General features: G+C 38.4%; 1 protein-coding gene across 1 annotated transcript in view; it reads left to right on the top strand.

The window, feature by feature from the left end:
* CAMKMT (calmodulin-lysine N-methyltransferase) overlaps positions 1 to 20,572 on the top strand; it is a 448,575-nt gene that overhangs the window by 4,872 nt on the left and 423,131 nt on the right. Inside the window, exons 2-3 of the mRNA XM_003416105.4 lie at positions 7,725 to 7,897; positions 12,223 to 12,287. Coding sequence (XP_003416153.1) covers positions 7,725 to 7,897; positions 12,223 to 12,287 — 238 coding nt within the window. The remainder of the gene's footprint in view (positions 1 to 7,724; positions 7,898 to 12,222; positions 12,288 to 20,572) is intronic.

Genomic DNA, 20,572 nt, shown 5'->3' with positions numbered 1-20,572 from the left:
TTGCACATATTTGTAAACCACCTTTAACCCGAGTCTTGTATAAACTGCGAATTTGGACAACTTATATTACTCTCTAAGCCTCAGTTTCCTCCTTATTAAATGGGAATAATAACACATACTTAGAGGGATTGCTTTGAGGATTGGAGATAATGTATGTAAAATGCTTAGCTCAGAGTCTGCCATATCAGATTCACAGTAACTCCCCCAAATTACTAGCAGTTATTATTATCATCGTTATGACTATTCCTGGTTACATTGAGTCCTCATTGGGATTTTTCTGGTTTAGCTTGGATGGTGGGCCCTTTCTCTTGCCAGAGATGGTAGACCTTTCCTCTTGTTTTCTTTCCCTCTTCTCATCCTGATTGTGAGGGAAAGGGCTATTGATCAGAACAAAGAGCATGTCACTCCACTCTAAGCTTTTGTGTGATGTTAAAGACCAGATCTTGTGTGATTCATCTTCTCCAGAAGTTTACCTTTGAGCATTCCACTGTGAAGAGGAAGGGTAGTTACCTGGCATCCCCCTTGGAATCAGAGGATCTAGCCACTCCTTTAAAGATTTTCAACCAATACTTCCGTGTTTAGCCTTACTTCTACATCCTGGCCTTCATAAGTACCTAGTGCTTGCAATAACAGTCTTCCTTGAGTCTGTTAGGACTTTGTTTTTGCTTGGCTTCCCCACTGCTGACACTTAGATTTCAGTTTTCTCCAACCTGTCAAATTTGTTGTTGTTGTTGTTAGTTGCCATCAAGTTGGTTCTGACTCATAGCAACCCTGTGTACAGCAGAACAAAACGCTGCCTTGTCCTGTGCCGTCCTCACAATTGTTGCTACTTTTGAGCCCATTTTTGCAACCACTGTGTCAATCCATCTTGTTAAGAGTCTTCCTCTTTTTTGGCTGACCCTCTACTTTACCAAGCATGGTGTCCTTCTCCAGGACTGATCCCTCCGGATAACATGTCCAAAGTGTGTGAGACGAAGTCTTACTATCCTCGCTTCTAGTGAGCATTCTGGCCGTACTTCTTCCAGGACAGATTTTTTGTTCTTTTGACAGTCCATGGTATATTTGATATTCTTTGCCAGCCTCATACTTACCACTCATGATTTCCCCTCCCAGTCTCTTTGTCCTTTCGGATTTTCTGTTTTTTACACATTAACTGGTATTTTAGTGGGGCGTTAGGAAGGATGGGAGATAATTGTATGTATTCTGTCTGCCTTGTTTTAACCAGAAGTTAGTTAACTATTTATTATCTACTCTGAGCAAGACACTTTCCATATAGCATATATTGAATTTTTTGATTTTCATGAAAGTTCTGCAATTGGTCTATTGTGTGCCAGGGACTGTATCAAAAGCTGCAAGTGTAGGCATTAATATTCTTGTCTTATAAGGGAAGAGATAGAGTTCAAAAGATGTAAAGGTTCTCACACTCACGTAACTATTGAGAGATAGGTTCTCCTCACTGCAATACCCATGCTAATTTTCTGAGTGACACTGCTTCTAGAAGAATATTGGTTATTAGGGTACCTGCATAGTTACACTCAATGTGGTGGTTAAGATTGTATGCCAGCTTGGCTGGGTCATGATTCTCAGTGGTTTGGCAATTATGATGTAGTTTGGCAGTTATGTAATGATGTAGTTAGTCATCCTCCATTTTGTGATCTGATATAGTCATTCCCCATTTTGTGATCTGATGTGAGCAGCCAATCAGCTGAAAAGGGTGTTTCCTTAGGGGTGTGGTCTACATCCAATATATATATGAGTGTTCTGGCAAAGCTTACTTGCACTGGATCCTGCAGCAGGCTTATCATCATCTGACCTCTGGTTCTTGGGACTTGAGTCAGTGTCCTGCTGTATTGCCTGCTACCAATCTTGGGGTTTGTCAGCCTCTGCAGCCTGTGAGCCAGTGGCCTACTGTCTGACTTGCTGATCTTGGGTTTGTCAGCCCCTGCAGCTGTGTGAGTCAGGAGAAGCCTCCAGCCTGATGCCTGACCCATGGACTTGGGACTTGCCAGCCTGTACGAACCTGTGAACCATTCCCTTGAAATAATCTTTCTCTCTCTCTCTCTGGTTTTACTTCTCTAGAGAACCTAGCCTAAGACACTCAACTTAGTTGGTTCTGGAGTAAATAGACATTTCAGGTTTATAAATAAGTCTTTGCCTAGGACTTAATGCTTTTTTTTTCCTTTGGATATTTAATATTTTGATGTGAACTTTTTTGTTACAGTACTGATCTTTGATTAAATAGCTCATTGATCTAGGGGAGTGAGAAAATGCTTCGACTTTGAGCATTTTCCTTTACTCCAAATAATTTGATCTGAGTATTATACAATTAAATACATAGGGGTTGGAAGGAGATATTCTAAAAGTGGTCAATGATAAAGTTATACCTTGATGGGAGATTTGAGTATCTTTTCTGATAACAAAGCTATAAATATTATTGATGACCTTGAAATAACTTAATCTATTAACTAAAAAGAAATGCCAAAAGTAATTTTGACTTGATCTCCTGTTATAATTCTTTTTCCTGAATGTAGACTACATAAAGAAATATTTTATTATTTCCTTATTTCTTTCATTGAGTATCACCTTGTTGTCATATTGTGGATCATGAAATTTACTAAACTATAAAAGCTCCTTCCAGTATTATACATATGGTAACTTAAATAATTTTTTACCTTAGTGATTTATAGTTACCTTGACATCAGAATAATTTAATTAATATACAAAGCTATTTTGCTTTTTGGACTTTCATTGGACAAGATCCAGAACAATTTATAATATTTATGTTTTATACTTATTTGATTAATTTGTTTTTTCTTAAGAGTAAGCTCTGTTAAGCGGTTTGTTTACCTTTCTGATGACCATTTGATAATGGTAAAAGACCCTGATTTTGGTAAAGATTTTTAAAACAATTCATCTTTTCTTTTAATGAAAGTTTCAACTAAATCAAATAGGCAAACGTTTCTGATCTTCCATTTAAAAAACTGTTCTTTTAAACATTCTACGTAGTCCACAAATCTTAAACAGATATTTTCCTGTTAAACTATATTCATACTGGTGTGTTTTCTTGCTTGGTTCTAACCTCGGTTTGCCCTTCTCCGTGTAAAGTTTATGGCATTGTTAGGGTCAGGGTTCTTCAGGGTTCCTTTTCGGGCATTAGAAACCACTCTAGCCAATTAAACAGAAGGGGTTTAATGTAGTGAAGTAAGTGCTTATAAAATCATTGGAGAGATTGCAGGAGCAGGTCAAGAATCAGTTCTGGGACAACACGGAATCCCTGAATAGTACAAAGCTGGCCTGCCAAGGGAAATGCCACCTCTGCCGCACTGAAGAACCTGCAACTGGCCCCAGTGTTACATCACCTTAGCGGTGGTCCGGAAGCTGCCGTGACAACTGTGGGCTCCAGAAGCACAGCCTGCTTGCTGGATGTGTACCAGCAAAGGTGATGTCACTTGTGCTCTCAGTCCCCATTCAACTGGAGAGTGAACGGTGGGACCTCTGCTAAAGCTGTTGCAGGAGAACTAAATGTCTTTACAGCTGTACTTACTGGCAAAAATTGGAGAAATGTGATCGCCACCTTCTTTCCTTCTTTCAAATCTCCTGTTAGTGCATCCGATTGGCTAACCCAGGATCACATCGGGAATCCGGCTGCTGGGAGTCTGGGAAATGGAGTTTCTAGCTTTTTAGCTCTAAAATATAGGAAAGTACCTGAGAAAAAAGTTAGAACCGATGTTTGATGCCAGTCTACTGTAATAGCCACATGCAGAGGTGTTTAGAGTTCAGCTTCTGGAGTCAGACTGCCTGGATTTATACTCCGGCTTCACTGCTTCCACGCTCCCTGACAACGGGCAAATTACTTACCCTCCCTGTTCCTCAGTTTCATCCCCTCTGTAGTGGGTATCTATCCATAGCATTGTGTGAGGATCTAATAAAGAGATTGAGTAAGACTTACGTTAGTTCTTAGACATTTGGTGTAATTTACTGGTGAGCGGTCTGGGCCTGAAATTTTCTTTGTGGTAAGGTTTTTATTTATGAATTCATTAAAAAAAAAAAATAATTTAGAACCATTTAGATTTTCTACTCTTTCTTGTGTCAATTTTGATAATTATATTTTTCTAAGAATTTGTCTGTTTCATTTAAATTTTCAAAGTTTTTTTTTTCATAATATCCCCATAGGATTATTTTTTAACATCTGTGGGAGAAAATATGGAAGTTGTCAAGGATTTCATTTTACTTGAATCCACAATCAGCACCCATGGAAGCAGCAGTCAAGAAATCAAACATATTGCATTGGGCAAAGCTGCTGCAAAAGGCTCCTTTAAAGTGTTCAAAAGCAAGGATGTCACGTTGAGGACGAAGGTGCACTTGGCCCAAGCCATGGTATTTTCAATTGCCTCATATGGATGTGAAAGCTGCAGAGTGAATAAGGAAGACTGAACAAAGAATTGATGCCTTTGAATTATGGTGTTTGCAAAGAACATTGACTATATCATGGACTACCGAAAGAACGAACAAATCTGTCTTGGAAAAAGTACAGCCAGAATGCTCCTTATAAGTGAGGATGGTGAGACTTTGTCTCACGTACTTTAGACGTGTTGTTAAGAGGGACCAGTCCCTGGAGAGGGACATTATGCTTAATGGAGCAGTTAATATGTTTAGTGGAATTACTGATAGATTTGTGTTTAAATCTACTGTTTTTTTATGCTTTCAGTATGTCCAACTAACTTTGTATTCCCTTTTCTGCTTTTATTGCTGTCTTCCAGATTTATATTTTTTCTCAGAATTTCCCCCCTGTGATGGATTGAATTGTGTCCCTAAAAATATCTGTCAACTTGACTGGGCCGTGATTCCCAGTATTATATGATTGTCCACCATTCTGTAATCTGATGTGATTTTCCTATGTGCTGTAAATCCGATTTCTATGATGTTGATGAGATGGGATTAGCGGCAGTTATGTTAATGTGGCAGGACTTAATCTACGAGATTAGATTGTGTCTTGAGCCAATCTCTTTTGAATATAAAAGAGAGTAGCGAGCAGAGAGACATGGGGACCTCTTACCACCAAGAAAGCAGTGCTAGGAGCAGAGCTCATCCTTTGGACCCGAAGTTCTTGCACAGAGAAACTCCTTGACCAGGGAAGATTGTCAGCTTCCCCGAGAGCTGACACAGAGAGGAAGCCTTCCCCTGGAGGTGGCACCCTGAATTTGGACTTCTAGCCTACTTGGCAGGGAGAGAATAAATTTCTGTTTGTTAAAACCATCCACATGTAGTATTTCTGTTATAGCAGCACAAGATGACTAAGACAAGCCCTTTAGAACTGAAGCTACACATTCTATTACTATATATTTTTTTTTAATTTCATTGTGCTTTAGGCGAAAGTTTACAGTGCAGATTATTTTCTTATTCAAAAATTTATACACACACAAATTGTTTTGTGACATTGGTTGCAATTCTGGCTTTGTTGTCAGCACTCTCCCCCTTTCCCTTTCCACCCTGGGTTCCCCACGTCCATTTGTGCAGTTTTCCAGCCTTCTCGTCTTTGCTTTTGGGCAGGTGTTGCCCATTTGGTTGCATATACTTGACTGACCTAAGAGGCATGTTCCTCACATATATTATTGTTGTTTTATAGGCCTGTCTAATATTTGGATGAAAGCTAGACTTTGAGAGTGACTTCAATTCTGAGTTAGCAGGGTGTCCAGGGGCCATGGTCTCAGGAGTTCCTCCAGTCTCTGTCAGACCAGTTAAGTCTGGTCTTTTTTTTTTGTGTGTAAATTTAAGAGTTGTTCTACGTTTTTCTCCCACTCTCTGCGGGACCCTCAATCCCTGTCAGAGCAGTCGGGGGTGATGGTCAGGCACCATCTAGTTCTAGTTCTTGGCTTAGGCTGGTGGAGGCGGTGGTTCAAGAGGTCCATTAGTTCTTTGGACCAATATTTTCCTTGTGTCTTTGTTTTTCTTTCTCCTTTGCTCCGGACAGAGTAGGACCAATAGATACATCTTAGGTGGCTGCTCACCAGCTTTTAAGACCCCAGGTGCTACTCACCAAAGCAGAATGTAGAACATTGACCTCAGTGTCCCACTAGACCATGGACCCCAGCGATTAGTCCCAGTAACTCGATCCCTCAAGTTGTTCGGATGTGTATAGGAAGCTTCTATGACTTTGCCTTGGTCAGGTTGTGCTGACTTCCCCTACATTGTGTGTTGTCTATGCCTTTACCAAAGTTAACACCTGTCCACTATCTAGTTGGAAACCCTGGTGGCATAGTGGTTAAGCGCTACAGCTGCTAACCAAAAGGTTGGCAGTTCAAATCCACCAGGTACTCCTTGGAAACTCTATGGGGCAGTTCTGCTCTGACCTATGGGGTTGCTAGGAGTCGAAATCAACTCGACGGTAACAGGTTTGGTTTTTTGGTTTTTGGTACTATCTAGTTAGTGATTTCCTCTGTCCATGCTTCCCCTCCCTTGTAAACATAAAATATTTTTTTTCTTTTACTATTCTTTTTGTTAATAATGAAAATACAGGAACATTTACATCCTTTAACATCATAAACTACCTCCCAGTTTAGGGGGACAGTAAGTGGGAGTATAGAGTAAGGTGTGTATAAGCTTATATGTGACAGACTGACTTGCTTTGTAAACTCTCACTTAAAGCACAGTAAAAATTATTTATTTTTTTTAAAAAAAGACCAGACTTGTTGGCCTGACAGAGACTGGAGAAACCCCTAGAGTATGGCCCCCGGACACCCTTTTTAGTTCAATAACAAAGTTATTCCTGAGGTTCATCTTTCAGCCAAAGATTAGATAGGCGCAGAAAATAAACCAGACTAAAGGGGCTCACCAGCCCAGGGGCAAGGACCTGAAGGCAGGAGGGGTCAGGAAAGCTGGTAATAGGGAACCCAAGGTCCAGAAGGGAGAGTGTTGACATACTGTGGAGTTGTTAACCAATGTCATAAAACAATATGTGTACTGTTTAGTGAGAGGCTAGTTTGTTCTGTAAACCTTCATGTAAAATACAATTAAAAAAAAAAGTGCATATAACTCCTAGGTGTCAGTCAGGTCGCTGCATGTACCTGTGGGTCAGTTTCTATCTTCTCAAATTTTTTTTGGTTGTTTTTGTTTGTGAGTTAGAGAGTGATTTGAAACGTTGTTCGTAGAAGTAATCTGAGGCCTAGGAGGAGTTTGCTTCTATTGGGCACTTGGAGATGTAGCAGCAATCTGTGATTGCCTTTATTCAGTTCCAGAGATTGAGATGGTATGTAACTGGTCTACCTCCTATTCTTTCTTACTGGTAAGGGTAGAACCTTTCAGGGTCTTAACTCAAAGCATGTGAGATTAGCAGAGCCTTTCTCTGCCCCTGGCTTGGTAGGCTTTGACCTTTCTCTCCCTATCTCCATAGGGTGTTAAAACTGCTGCTTCTCTTCTGAGCTCTTTTAGAATTGACAAATGTCCCCAGCAGAAAAATGGTGGCAAAAGCCGAGCTCACTTCTGTAGATGGCCATCTTCTTTTAGCTATTAGACTGGTACATCTTCACTATCTTCTCTGCTTTTTGATGCCTTCAAGTAATGTTTGAAAATATTTTGCCCATCTCTTCTAGCTGTCTTCAGTAGGAGGGTTGGCCTGAATTATTTAATCTGTTATTATTGGAAGTGCGAGTCCCATACCATTTAAATTTTGAACACTTATCATGTGTTTATATAATATGACCATAATATTTGGTTTTATTTAAAAGGTTCTGAAGCAAAACCACCTGGATGATTGTCTCCGACGCATGTCAGTAAGAAGATTTGAATCATTTAATCTGTTCTCAGTAACAGAAGATGAAGAAGGGAAAACTGAAGAGGAGGTTGGTACATGGGTCCAGTACACAAGTGTCTTCTATCCTGAGTACAGTGTCTTCTTAAGGTAACCATCATTCTAGTCATTTTTTAAAATTATTTTTCTCCAGTAGAAGAAAAACAGCCTAATCTGAATATCGTCATTCTATTGATTTTGCTGGAAAACCTGGTGGCGTAGTGGTTAAGTGCTATGGCTGCTAACCAAAGGGTTGGCAGTTCAAATCTGCCAGGCGCTCCTTGGAAACTCTGTGGGGCAGTTCTACTCTGTCCTATAGGGTTGCTATGAGTCGGAATCGACTTGACGGCACTGGGTTTGGTTTTGGTTCGGTTATTGATTTTGCAGGCAATCTTTATCAGAACTTAGGTTTTACAACTTGGAATTAGGATATCTTGCTGCTTTAACTGGGTATTGCTATATTGTCAGTACCAATGAAAAATTTCTCTTGACCATAGTGACATTTGAGATACCCCCAAACCCCTTGGCGTTGAGTCGATTCCGACTCATAGTGACCCTATAGGACAGGGTAGAACTGCCTCATAGAGTTTCCATGGAACGGCTGGTGGATTTGAACTGCTGACCTTTAGGTTAGCAGCCATAGCACTTAACCACTACGCCACCAGGGTTTCCATTTGAGATACAGTGGATTGTAAATCAAAGAATTCATTTAATCATTTGATCATGGCACAAAGTTCTTTTTGAGGCACAGAAGGCTGAAAGTGAAAACAGAGTTTTCCCACACTACTCTAAGCAGTAGTTATCTGAAAAATCAAGCTTTGGTGTTTTTCCCATTCTTTTCTTGTTACTTTCGGAACAGAATCGTAAGAATAAGGATAGGAGGAGAAAATTTTGCTAAAAACACTGATTTTGTGAGAAGCACGTGGACTTTTCTGGCTTTAAAAATCATTGGAAAAGAGGTAAGAGAGTTGTAGACTGCAGTAACAAGATGCCACGGTAGCTGAATTAATTTTCTATCACAGTTATGGCCTAGCATGTTGCAATATTTCTGTAGATGTAGAAGCCTGGTCTTTTTTTGTGAGTTAGAATTTTGTTCTACATTTTTCTCCAGCTGTGTCTGGAACCCTCTACTGTGATCCCTATCAGAGCAGTTGGTGGTGGTAGCCAGGCACCATCTAGTTGTGCTGGACTCAGTCTGGTGGAGGCCGTGGTAGATGTGGTCCATTAGTCCTTTGGACTAACCTTTCCTTTGTATCTTTAGTTTTCTTCATTCTCCCTTGCTCCCGAAGGGGTTAAACCAGTGGAATGTCCTAGATGGCCACTCACAGGCTTTTAAGACCCCAGACGCTAGTCACCAGAGTAGACCGTAGAACATTTTCTTTATAAACTGTGTTATGCCAATTGAGCTAGATGTTCCTCGAAACCGTGGTCCCCACAGCACCAGCCCAGTAACTTGGTCCTTCACGGAGCTTGGATGTGTCTATGGAGCTTCCATAACCTTGCCTTATATGAGTTGTGCTGGCTTCCCCAGGATTGTGTAGTGTCTTATTCTTCACCAAAGTTACCACTTATCTCTTGTCTATTTAGTGGTTTGGCTTCCTTTTAAACTCTCCTTTCAACTTCTTCGTACCTTTAGGCTTCAAATTTTTCCTCTAGCAGCTTTTTTCCCTCTTCAAATAATCATCTGCCCCAAAGGCTTGCTTCTTAGTCCTTACCCTATAGGCTACTCTTGGGAAGAAACTCAGAGACCCTCAGTTTTAGGATAGCTTTAGGTGCTTATAAAAGAAATTGGTCGGCCTTGGGGAGAACATTCTGGCTATTGGTAATTAAAGCCTTGGAAAACAACTTAAAGCTTTGGAGTTTAGGAAAAAGATGGCGTGAACCTTTAGTACTGTCGATATGCTGGCAAAAAGTTTGCATTGTCATATAGCATTAGTTACCAGTTACATGCCAAGACGAAGTTTGTAAGGTTGTAGTTTTGAAAAAGCTCCTTCTGGCATTTCTGTCTAACTACATGGTACAGGCAACACTTAGGCAAAACAATTGAACGATCAAAGACAGACAAGATCTTAGAGTTTACACTTAAAAAAAGGAGATGACGCAGTAAAGAAAGACTAGTTCTTAAGTTTGGACTAACAGAAGGCAACTTGAAGCCAAATAATCAAACTGAATCTTTTCACACCAGTATTCATGGCAATTTTTCTGTAATTATCACTGATTCTTACACTGTTGAAAACAGTGACTGTAACATTATTCTTTTATTATTTACCACCTTTTAGGGTTTCTAGACTTCATTTTCGTCAGTATTTTAGAGGTATGGGATTAGTTTTCCTGTTTCCCTGCCCCCACCCAGGGTATACTTTCTGGTTCCTTGCTTTCAGAAATCATGTTCTGAAGAATGACAAAGTCTGTTTCAACAATACCTCTGAACGTCACACTTTCAATTTTGAATAATGCTTTTAATTTTTTTAACACACATTTCATGCCTATTATCTCGGTTTCTATTTTTTAGAAATATGTAACTTTTTGGAAAATGTATGCACTTTTTCTCTACTCCTGTCTCAGATTGAATTTCAGCTATTTAGCTTGTCCTGATTTGTGTGTGTGTGTGTGTGTGTGTGTGTGTATCTGCATGGGATAGAGGGGGAGGAAAGAGAAGGAGGGGGAGAAGGAGGAGGGAGAGTGAGTGGGGAGGGACTGAGAGTACACATAAGCAAGTGTGCAACAAAGATAATGTCCTTATTTAAATGATCAAGGCCATAAAGCAATTCCACTTTTAGGAGTTTATCTTAAGGAAATAATCAGAAATGGGCTTAATGATGTTTCCCAAGAATGTTCATTGAAATAATATATATATAATAGCACAAAGCTGGGACACTCTAAAAATCTAACATCAAGTGTTGGTTCAGTAAATTACGGTACATTGAACTACTTGACAGACATTAAGATTATGTTACTGGACAATTCTTAACAATGTGGGAAATTTTTTATGTTAAATAATAAAACAAGTTTTAAAACGGTGTGGACAATGTGCTTTTGTTTATTTAATGAAAGGAATATGCGGATAGAATAAGATTTGAAGGCTATGTGCAAAAAATATTAACTGTGGATATTGCTACATGTTAGGATTATGAACAGTTTTTTGTGTTTGTGTGTGTGTGCTTTTATGCATTTTTAGATTTTTCTTGAACCATATGTTGCTTTTATATTTAGGAAAAAGTTTTTTTTTTTTTAGTTCTCTGCTGACCATTTTAATAGTATCTTGCATTTCAAATGTTACTTTGTGCCTTTTCTTCTCTTATCTCCCACGTACACTATAGTTTCCCATTATATTAGAGTGAATAGCCTCATCTATTCCTAGAACCTTGTGTGCACAGAGAAGTTACAGAACCATTTTATTATGACGACGAAGGTTTGGTTTGTGGTTGGTGACTTTGTTTGATTAGCTTATGATACTGTTAAGCTTAGTGCTTCTTTGGCTGGTTGTGATCGCAGAGAACTTTTTGCAGTCTCAGTCTGTCTCTCAAAGAACTGGGTCTCTATGGTGGAAATAAAAAGCTCATTTTTTCTGGAAATGCTCATACAGTTTACATGTATTCTGCTATTATATTTATTATTTATAATGACAAAATTCAAGTAGTGTTGATGCAAGCAAATTTTATTGTGAATTATTAATGGCTGTTAGAAACTATTTAACATCCTAAAGAACTACAGATGTAAGTTATGTGGGGGAGAACGTAAAAGAGTGTAGGTAGAGTAGCACCAGTTTTTCATCATCATTGGAAAAATAACTCAAACTCTGTAAACCTGTTGTTGACCATTGGGTCCATTCATATATGAAAAATAATATCTTTCATAAGTATTAATAAAGCGTCAGCAATCAAATTAAATACTTAAGGGGCTGTCAAGTGAAGAGGGAGTAGAATTAAAGGGTGGCATAATTAAGATTAGTGGGGGAAAGTTGTAAAAACTCTGCCCACTAAGAGAACTGCCTGGAGATGGAATGCCTAGACCTTCAGATTGGTTAGTGCTTTGTGACTGAAGGTTTGAATTCGTCGCTTCTACAGAGTGATTGTTTATCTTTCTTTTGACCTTGACATTCTTGAAGTGTTAGTTGTTGTTGGATTTTTTTTTTCATTAGAAAGGTTAAGAATTTACCTCACCTTTATGTAACTGAAACAACAATGGAAACGAACAATTTGTTAATACTTGAAAACGTAGGTTAATCATCAAGAACTGCCATTACATTTAATATTCAGAGGACTATGTTATTTCTTTTCCTTCTCCCTCTAGTGGGCAGGAAATGTTTTTAAAACATAACATTGGAAGGGTTTTTTAGTATCGGCTGTATACCAATGCACAGTCTCATCTTTTCTAAAATTTCAGAAATGTTAATGTTTCCGAATCATTGAAGAAAATGCTGTGTTCCTTTCTAGGCATCGTAATGGAGCCTTGAATGTTGAAGATGTTCTTACCAGCTTTGACAATACAGGAAATGTTTGTAAGTTATATGCTTAAAAAAAAATGTATAAAAATATATTTGGTGTTTTAAAAAGTGAACTTATAATTTTTTTCTCACTTCTGTTTATTGTACTTACCAATGTGTGGATGTATTAATATCAACATATTTAACTTTTTAAAGAAACTTACTGTCTTTAGTTGCAAAATAAGATGCACCTACTAAATGGCGTTAGGCAGTTTTTATACTTTGTAGTTGTGTGTGTGTGTGACAGAATGTAGGTCAGAAGGAACACTAGACTCTTCAGTACCTCCCTTTTGTGATTTGTTTCCATTTTCACTCTCTCAGTTCATCCAGCAGAGGGACTATCTCTTCCTCTTTGCTATGTTAAGGATGCTTACTTTTCCAATCCCTGCTTCTTCCCTCTTTCACTACGGAATAACCCCAGAACATGTTTCTTTGGTGCTAGTATTCTTTAACACAGGAGTGTTTTTGTTTTATGCAATATTACAGTATTATAAAATTTATTGACTTTTCATTTAAGCTTCAGATTAAATGGGGATAGGTTGCTGCACTGGTTATGTAATTTTAACCTATTGCTGTATTTATTATTTAATGGAGGTTTAATTCTTAGTTCAGTTCAACAGATTTTTTTTGTGTGCTGTGTTAGATACAAAGATGCATGCTGTATAGACAGTTTACAGAGACACATCTCAGTTAATTATAAAATGATGTTATACAATGAAAGAAGTCAGCTAGGAATAGCTTTATGTCACTGAGTTGAACAACACACCATGATAGGAGTTGTGCACTCTTTCATATTTGGCTGCATAGGATATTTCTCTTAAGACAGTTAATTTTTAGTGAAAAATGACCATTTTAAATGTGAAAATAGTACTCAAATACTTTGTTCTCAAAGGAAAATTTAGAATTGTAAATATTTATTGTCTTAATATAAAATACTTTACTACCAATACTACTTTATCAAAACCCAAAACCTGTGCCCTTGAGTCCAACTCTTAGAGATCCTATAGGACAGAGTAGAATTGCCCGTAGAGTTTCCAAGGCTGTAAATCTTTATGGAAGCAGACTGCCCAATCTTTCTCCCATGGAGCGGCTTGTGGGTTCCAACTGCTGACCTTTCGTTTAGCAGCCGAACACTTAACCACTGTGCCACCAGGGCTCCTTCACTTTATCAAATGCTCTCTAATTTTAGATCTACATAGAATAACGTTCAGTAATACTCAGGCAATAATTTTGTTCTTAGGTCCACATTATGCCAAACAATTGCATAGAAAAATATTTATGTATTTTTATCACTAAGGAATCTATAAATGTCCTAAAATTATCCTAAAGTGCATAAAATTATGTAGGCTTCTTTATATGAATAGAGAGAGGTGTACTTTTTCATTTCTGTGCACAGGCAATTACTGAATTTTTTTCCACTTAGGCATAGCTCGTTTTTATTGGGAACCAGGGCAAGGACTGGACAAGGATGCTGACGGTGGTTGAGGAGACGTTCTCCTTTAGTTCTGGGGTTAAATGTCATTAAGTCAGGCTTATGCCGGCATAGTTTAGGAACATGATCCTAAAATGTAAAATGTAGAATTTTTGACTTAGTAATGTAAAAATCAAGCACTGCTCCCAGTGGCTCAGTATGAAATAGGGCCACTAGCTGGCAGCATTATGTAAAATAAAAACAATTTCCTAAAGGTCTGAGTCATTCCCTTAAACATGAATAACTGTCTTCCCATGTCCTTCTCTAACACCCAGCAACTGGTCTCACACCCCAAGTTGTTGTTGCTTATTAAGAGTATTTTTTCACAGCTGTCTATTGTTTGGTAGAAAGGTTTCAGACTTTGGAATGAGGCCTGCCTACATTTGAATCTATCTTTAAAAGTCACCTTAAGCAACTTATATCATCTCCATGAGCCTCCATTTTTTTTCACATCTTAGGACTGGATATGATGTGTAAGAAGTATGTAACACACTGCAGTCCTTACATCTGACGCTCAGTAAATGCAAGCTTTTTGTTAATTATTACTGGTGATGGTTGTTGCTGTGTGCTGTCGAGTCAATTCTGACTCACAGGATAGTGACCCTGTAGGACAGAGTAGAATTGCCCCCTAGGGTTTCCAAGGAGCAGCTGGTGGATTCGAACTGCTGACCTTTGGTGAGCAGCTGAGCTCTTAACCATTGTGTCACCAGGGCTCCGTTACTGGTAATGCATAACCCCAAAATGTCCTTCAGTTTTTTTCTGAGGAGGAAAATAATATTATTAAGGATTATTCTGAGGTTTTAAAATAAATTATTTTAATTGAACTAATTAAAACAAGGCCGGAAGAGTACTCAGGTCAAACTGTCAAGACGGTAATTTATTAAAATGACTTGTCATAAGTATGATATTAAAAACCTAGATGTATTGCCAAGCTGTAGAAGTGGTGGCAGAAATAAGGAAGACCTTTTAAAACATGTTTGGTATAATGTGTATATTTTACTGATTTTATTTTAAAAGAAAAATCTATACTGATGTTTCATTTAATGATAAATTGGTAAAGCTCTACTCCAATAAAGTAAATATTGATTATTACTCTTATGTAATCTGTGCCTGAAGTGATTCAGGGTTGCAAAGTGATGTTTTCACTTGATGCCCCAAGTTTTTGATTTTGACCTAATAGTGGTATTAGGTTGACTTTGTAACTAGGAACCCCAGCAGAGGGCGCCACAATCATTAGTCTATCTACAGCACAATGTAACTGGAATAAACAACCTGAACTACAACCATGAGCCTTCACCGCTTCAAACAGATAAAGATATGTGTTTAAACGTTTCCATTTATCTCTAATATGTTCAACAGTTTGTTAATATGAGGGATAGATTTTCCTGGCTGATTTTTTGAGCGTATTTAGTTTTGTTTTAATACCGGTTTAATTTTTGTACTTCTTGCTTTAAATAAAGGAATACCTTTGGTCTTTTTAACCTTGATGTTTAGTGAAAGTTCTACACATGAGTATGAAGCTCTTCAGTGGCCACCATGGTACCAAACCAAAACCAAACCCAGTGCCGTGGAGTCCATTCCGACTCATAGCGACCCTATAGGACAGAGTAGAGCTGCCCCATAGAGTTTCCAAGGAGCGCCTGGTGGATTCAAACTGCGACTCTTTGGTTAGCAGCCACTTAGCCACTACACCACCAGGGTTTTCGGCCACCGTGGTAGTATATTAAAAGATATTTGGAATTAGGAAAAAAAAAAAATTCTCACATCTATTTAGGGAGCTGATAGATGAAATTAGCCCTTTTTTTCAGGCATTAGTTTCTAGCTTAATATTACTTCCTGATGATAGAAAAAATAACAATAAAAATATTTGGTAATTACAAAAACCTGATATATGTACATGTAACCTGAACCCATTTGCCGTCAAGTTGATTCTGACTCACAGCGACCCTATAGGACACAGTAGAACTGCGCCACTGGATTTCCAAGGAGGGGCTGGTGGATTTGAACTGCCTACCTTTTAGTTGGCAAATGTAGCACACTGTAGCTCATAACCATTGCGCCACCAGGGCCTTCTGTATGTATAGCAAACATAGTCATAGTTTAGTGGGACCATTGATGTCAATTTTAAGTTAATTTTAAAAATCAAGTAATGATTGTATTCAGTGTAAATTTTCAAAGATGAGAGGGTCCACCTTCCTGAAATACTTCATGATGAAACCAAAAAGTTATGGACAAATCTGTTTAATTTTTGAAAATAAATGGAACCTCTAAATAGTTTAATTCCTGATGTAATAGAAAATAAAATATTCTTTATATTTGCTTTTATTGTTTAGAAGTGTTGTGTGTTTTTAAATGCATACCCTGCTAAGTGTTTTATATTTTTGAGATATAGTCCTTTCACTGCTGGAATTCCTTTGAATATGTAGGAAGAAATTAAATTGAACCTCACACAGAATTAATCCTTTCTGTGTAATGATGCATTGCTGCACAGTTTATGATCACACCTTCTTATACATTTATATTGGTATTGTGAAAAACAAATTATTTTGAAAACCATGCTCCCTTTCTGCTGACCTTTACCTAGGGATTTCACTCATTGTTTCTACTAGTTGAGAACCTGCTTCCTTCTAAGGTATCCAGGCTGCTCTCTGGACAGGTTGTGCCTGCTGGCGACTCATCATGCTTGGAAAGAGACGCTGTCAGGCTACTCGGGGAAGAGCACAGGATGACATCGTTCACGCATGCGAGGTGCTAGCTGCTTCTGTGTTTCATGTAACATGCCACTCCATTAGATATCTTGGATAGCAAGGGAGTACTCTGTGAGCATTACAGCAGATCTTCTCCTGCTTCTGTCTTTTCCGGGGGCAGGAAGGGACTCCTTCCCAGCCAGCCTCTGACCTCTAGTCAAGAGAAGCCCCGCCACGCCTTGTGTCTTCCAAAGTCATGTACTCTTTTTCCAGAGTTGTCTCTTTCCTCTACTCAAATTGAATTTTTAAAATGAGATTCTCCTCAGGGCTTAATTTATCCAAATTCGGATATCATAGTCTACAGCATAATTACTTGGTATTTATAAAGTCTCATTGGGGATATAATAGCTTTATTTACGCTTTGTAGCGCAGCACGTGTTGTTTGGTAGCATGAACAGATCAGTTAATACTTCTTATATAATATATGCAATATAATGTGTATACGCCTTTAAAGGATAGCGAGTCAGTAGTTATTATATATCATTACAATAACCTAGTGTGATCAGGATTCTTGGCTTATGATACAGTTTAGGGAATGTATTGGTAAGACCCCTTGTGCCAGCCTTTGAATTTTTTTTTTCCTCCTGGCTGGGCTGTATGATAGGACCCTGTGGTAGCTGGTATTTCATGGTCTCACGGAGACACCGATAGATCCTCTGCCTGTTCTTTTGTGTCGCACACTGCTACATTTCTAGTAAAGCCTAGGGCTGCCTGGACTTTTAACGCACACAATGGTCTTCTGTTTCTGGATCCTTCTCAGTGGTCTGATAGGTAGCAAGACTGTTTTGTGAGGTATCCAAAGCTAATTTCTTTTGGGCTAGTAATCAAATATTACTTAAGGAAAGATTCTTGTTAAAATTAAAAAAATATATGTTTCCACTTTCTACCTGTGTTTGGGAAGGGTAAGGTAACACTTAGGTCTCCTAGCAAATATAGTCCAAATTTTTAGTTTTTCTGTATCATGTTATTGTGTCACATAATTAGGGTCCATAATCTAGAGGAATTATCAAAGCTATAGGAATGTCAACTTGGATTTAAAAATAGTTTCCTCATTTCAAGTATATATTGCATATAATACATATGTAATGTGCATATGTGTGTGTACACACACTTAGTAGTTTGATTACAAAATGAGAAATTTGGGACATTTTCTTTGTGGGGTCATGGAAGGAGGATGGTAAGTTCAGGTTTTAGCTCTGCCAGTTAGTAGCTGTGTGATCACAGGCAAGTCTTTGAACAAATCTTAACTCCTTATGTAAAATTACATAAGAAACAAAAACTACCTTCAGTGTTGGGGAACATATCAGATAATGTAAAAGCAACATGTAAACTGTAAACCATATTTGCATTAGTTATTATTGTTAATATCATCTGTCTGACTTTTTCTTCTTGAACTTTTCCAATACCTTTAATATTGGGAGATAACACATGATAGGAAGTATTTCTGGGTGTGTGCCATGCTGTTTTAATATTTTTCATTACTTTGTTATGTGAAAACAGCACAACACAAAGCCACCCAATTAAAACAGTGCAGTACCAGTGCAGAAATACGCACACAAACCAATGCTTTCGAGTAGAGGGTTCAGACGGGCCTAAATATATGTGGAGATTTATCATATGATGAAGATGGCATTTCAGTAAGATAGGAAAGGATGGGTTCTTGCCTAAACAGTACTGGGACCATTGTCTAGGAATTCAGAAAAAAGTAATAAAGCTGACTCCCTCCTTTATACTATATACAAAAGTAAATTTAAATTGGGTTAAAAATTTAATGAAGTCATAATACTCCTAGATACTTCAGATTAATAATTTTATAATTGTGCTAAAAAAAGCAAAACCAAACCAAACCCATTGCTGTCAGGCCAATTCCGACTCATAGCAACTCTGTAGGACTGCCCCATAGGGTTTCCAAGGTGTGGCTGGTAGATTCGAACTGCCAGCCTTATGGTTAGTGGCCTAATGCTTAACCACTGCACCACTAGGGCTCCTCTGAGATCATAGGGCCTCAAAGACAGTGGGGAGCTTGTGGTATGCAGCACTGGCTTGGAATATGGCTTTTTACTCCTCTTGAGAATCACAGCGTACATGTAGCCTTTGATTCCTAGCTCTATGTTGGAGAACATTTCTGGAGGTTAGATTAGGCTGTGGAGGGTAATTTCCTCAGGCAAGTATCTTCAGCTGTCTGACTTCCTTATTCCACAGTTGTCAGGGCAATTTTTCTTATGGCACAATATTGGGTAAGTGTGTCTCTAAGCCACGAACAGAGTCCTTTCTGCTATGTCACATTTGTTAAGGAGCTCTGGTGCCACAGTGGTTAAGGCCTGGCTGCAAACCAAAAGGTGAGTTGTTTGAACCCCACCCAGTGAAAAGACCTGGGGATCTGCACTAGTAAAGATTAAAGCCTAGGAAACCCTATGGGACAGTTCTACTCTGTTCCATAGACTTACTATAGGAATCAACTTGCCGGCACACAACAATGCATTTGTTGTTACTATTTACTAGGGTAGAAACAATTAGAAGACAGACATTTAGAAGGTGACTCTTTTCAATTCATTACAAAAAAATGAATTGAAATAAGAAATTTTGAAGTTGGAATGGTTGTCTTTGATAATAGGAGTTTTTGCTATTGTGAGGAAAGGCTGAGATAAACTCTATAGTCCTTTTTAGATTCATAACATGTATTAATGATTTAATCAATGCAATAATTCTGGAAGGTAGCTCATGTCTTTGTCATAACCTTGCTGGTTTGTCCCTCCTTTAATATCTGAGAGGAACCCTGGTGGCACAGTGGTTAAGAGCTCAGTCTGGGCTGCTAACCAAAAGATCGACAGTTTGAATGCACCAACCACTCCTTGGAAACTCTATGGGGCAGTTCTGCTTTGTCCTATAGGGTTGCTATGAGTCAGGATGGACTCAATGGCAATGGGTGTTTTCAGAAACTCTGGCGGCATAGTGATTAAGAGCTATGGCTGCTAACCAAACTTTCAGCAGTTTGAATACACCAGGTGCTCCTTGGAAACCCTATGGGGCAGTTCTACTCTGTCCTATAGGGTCGCTATGAGTCAGAATTGACTCGACGGCAACAGATTTTTTTTTTTTTTTAATATCTGAAATGTTCCTAATTTAGGTGCCTCTAAGCTTTTTTTTTTTAAGCTTTAGCAGAAGATCTGTTTAGCAAGTTTTTTTTCCTTCTGAGCCAGTACTGTGTACTCTGTTTTCTTTTAAATAGCTACCATTTCTTTTGCATCGCCTACAACATTTGCCATGAACTTTGTGAATATTATCCCATTTAATCCTCTTAACAGCTTTGCAAGGGGTAAAGAAACTGATACTCGGAGAGGTAAGGCTAACTTGCCTAAAGATTCATATTTAGTAAGTGGTTGCACAGGAATTTATAACTAGTCTACTGTATTTCTTGAAGCTAGCATTTCCCCAATATAATGAGAAATGAATTTTGAGAAGTTCAGGTAGAAATTGAAACTAAAAGTGGTAACTTGGAGTGCTAGGAAATAACTTTGCCAAATGGAAAAGCATTCTGTCCTGCGGATTGTGGCTCAGAGGAGATGATTAAGGGTCACTGGAAAATGGGTTCTCTAGGGTTTCTGAAAGGTAGTTGACAGTCTAATGGAGTAGAGATTTAGGGAGTGAAGGTGGATGAAAAAGAATGCATTTTCTTTTAATAGCTTTAAACCAGATGTGAGTTTTGTTGTATTTCAGGGTTTTTTTAACGAAGTGCTTTTTGCAAAATAAGACAATAGTAATTGCGATCTGTGTTTTTACGTAGTCCTTTCTGTAAGGTACTCAACGTGTTTCTTAGTTCCCATAGTTATGGTGATGCTTAAAAATTGCTTACATAAACATAAGCCACAGAAAAATCTCAACCACAAGGGCATTCTTGTCTTTCAGAGGATTGTTTGGACAGTGGACAGCTTTTCCACAGAGGATTGTTGTAGATTTTTGGGCAAATTGTATCGTCTACGTATTGCACTACTCTTATGAGTGCTTGATGTGATTGTAATATTTGATGATGGAGTAGATTTAGTGTTTGTGTATATGTACCCTGTCTTTTTAATATTCTCCCC

Source organism: Loxodonta africana, chromosome 26 (assembly GCF_030014295.1).
Source record: "Loxodonta africana isolate mLoxAfr1 chromosome 26, mLoxAfr1.hap2, whole genome shotgun sequence".
In the NCBI taxonomy this organism is placed as follows: Eukaryota; Metazoa; Chordata; class Mammalia; order Proboscidea; family Elephantidae; genus Loxodonta; species Loxodonta africana.
Note: the sequence above shows the minus strand (reverse complement) of the source record. Positions and strands in the feature narration are given on the sequence as shown.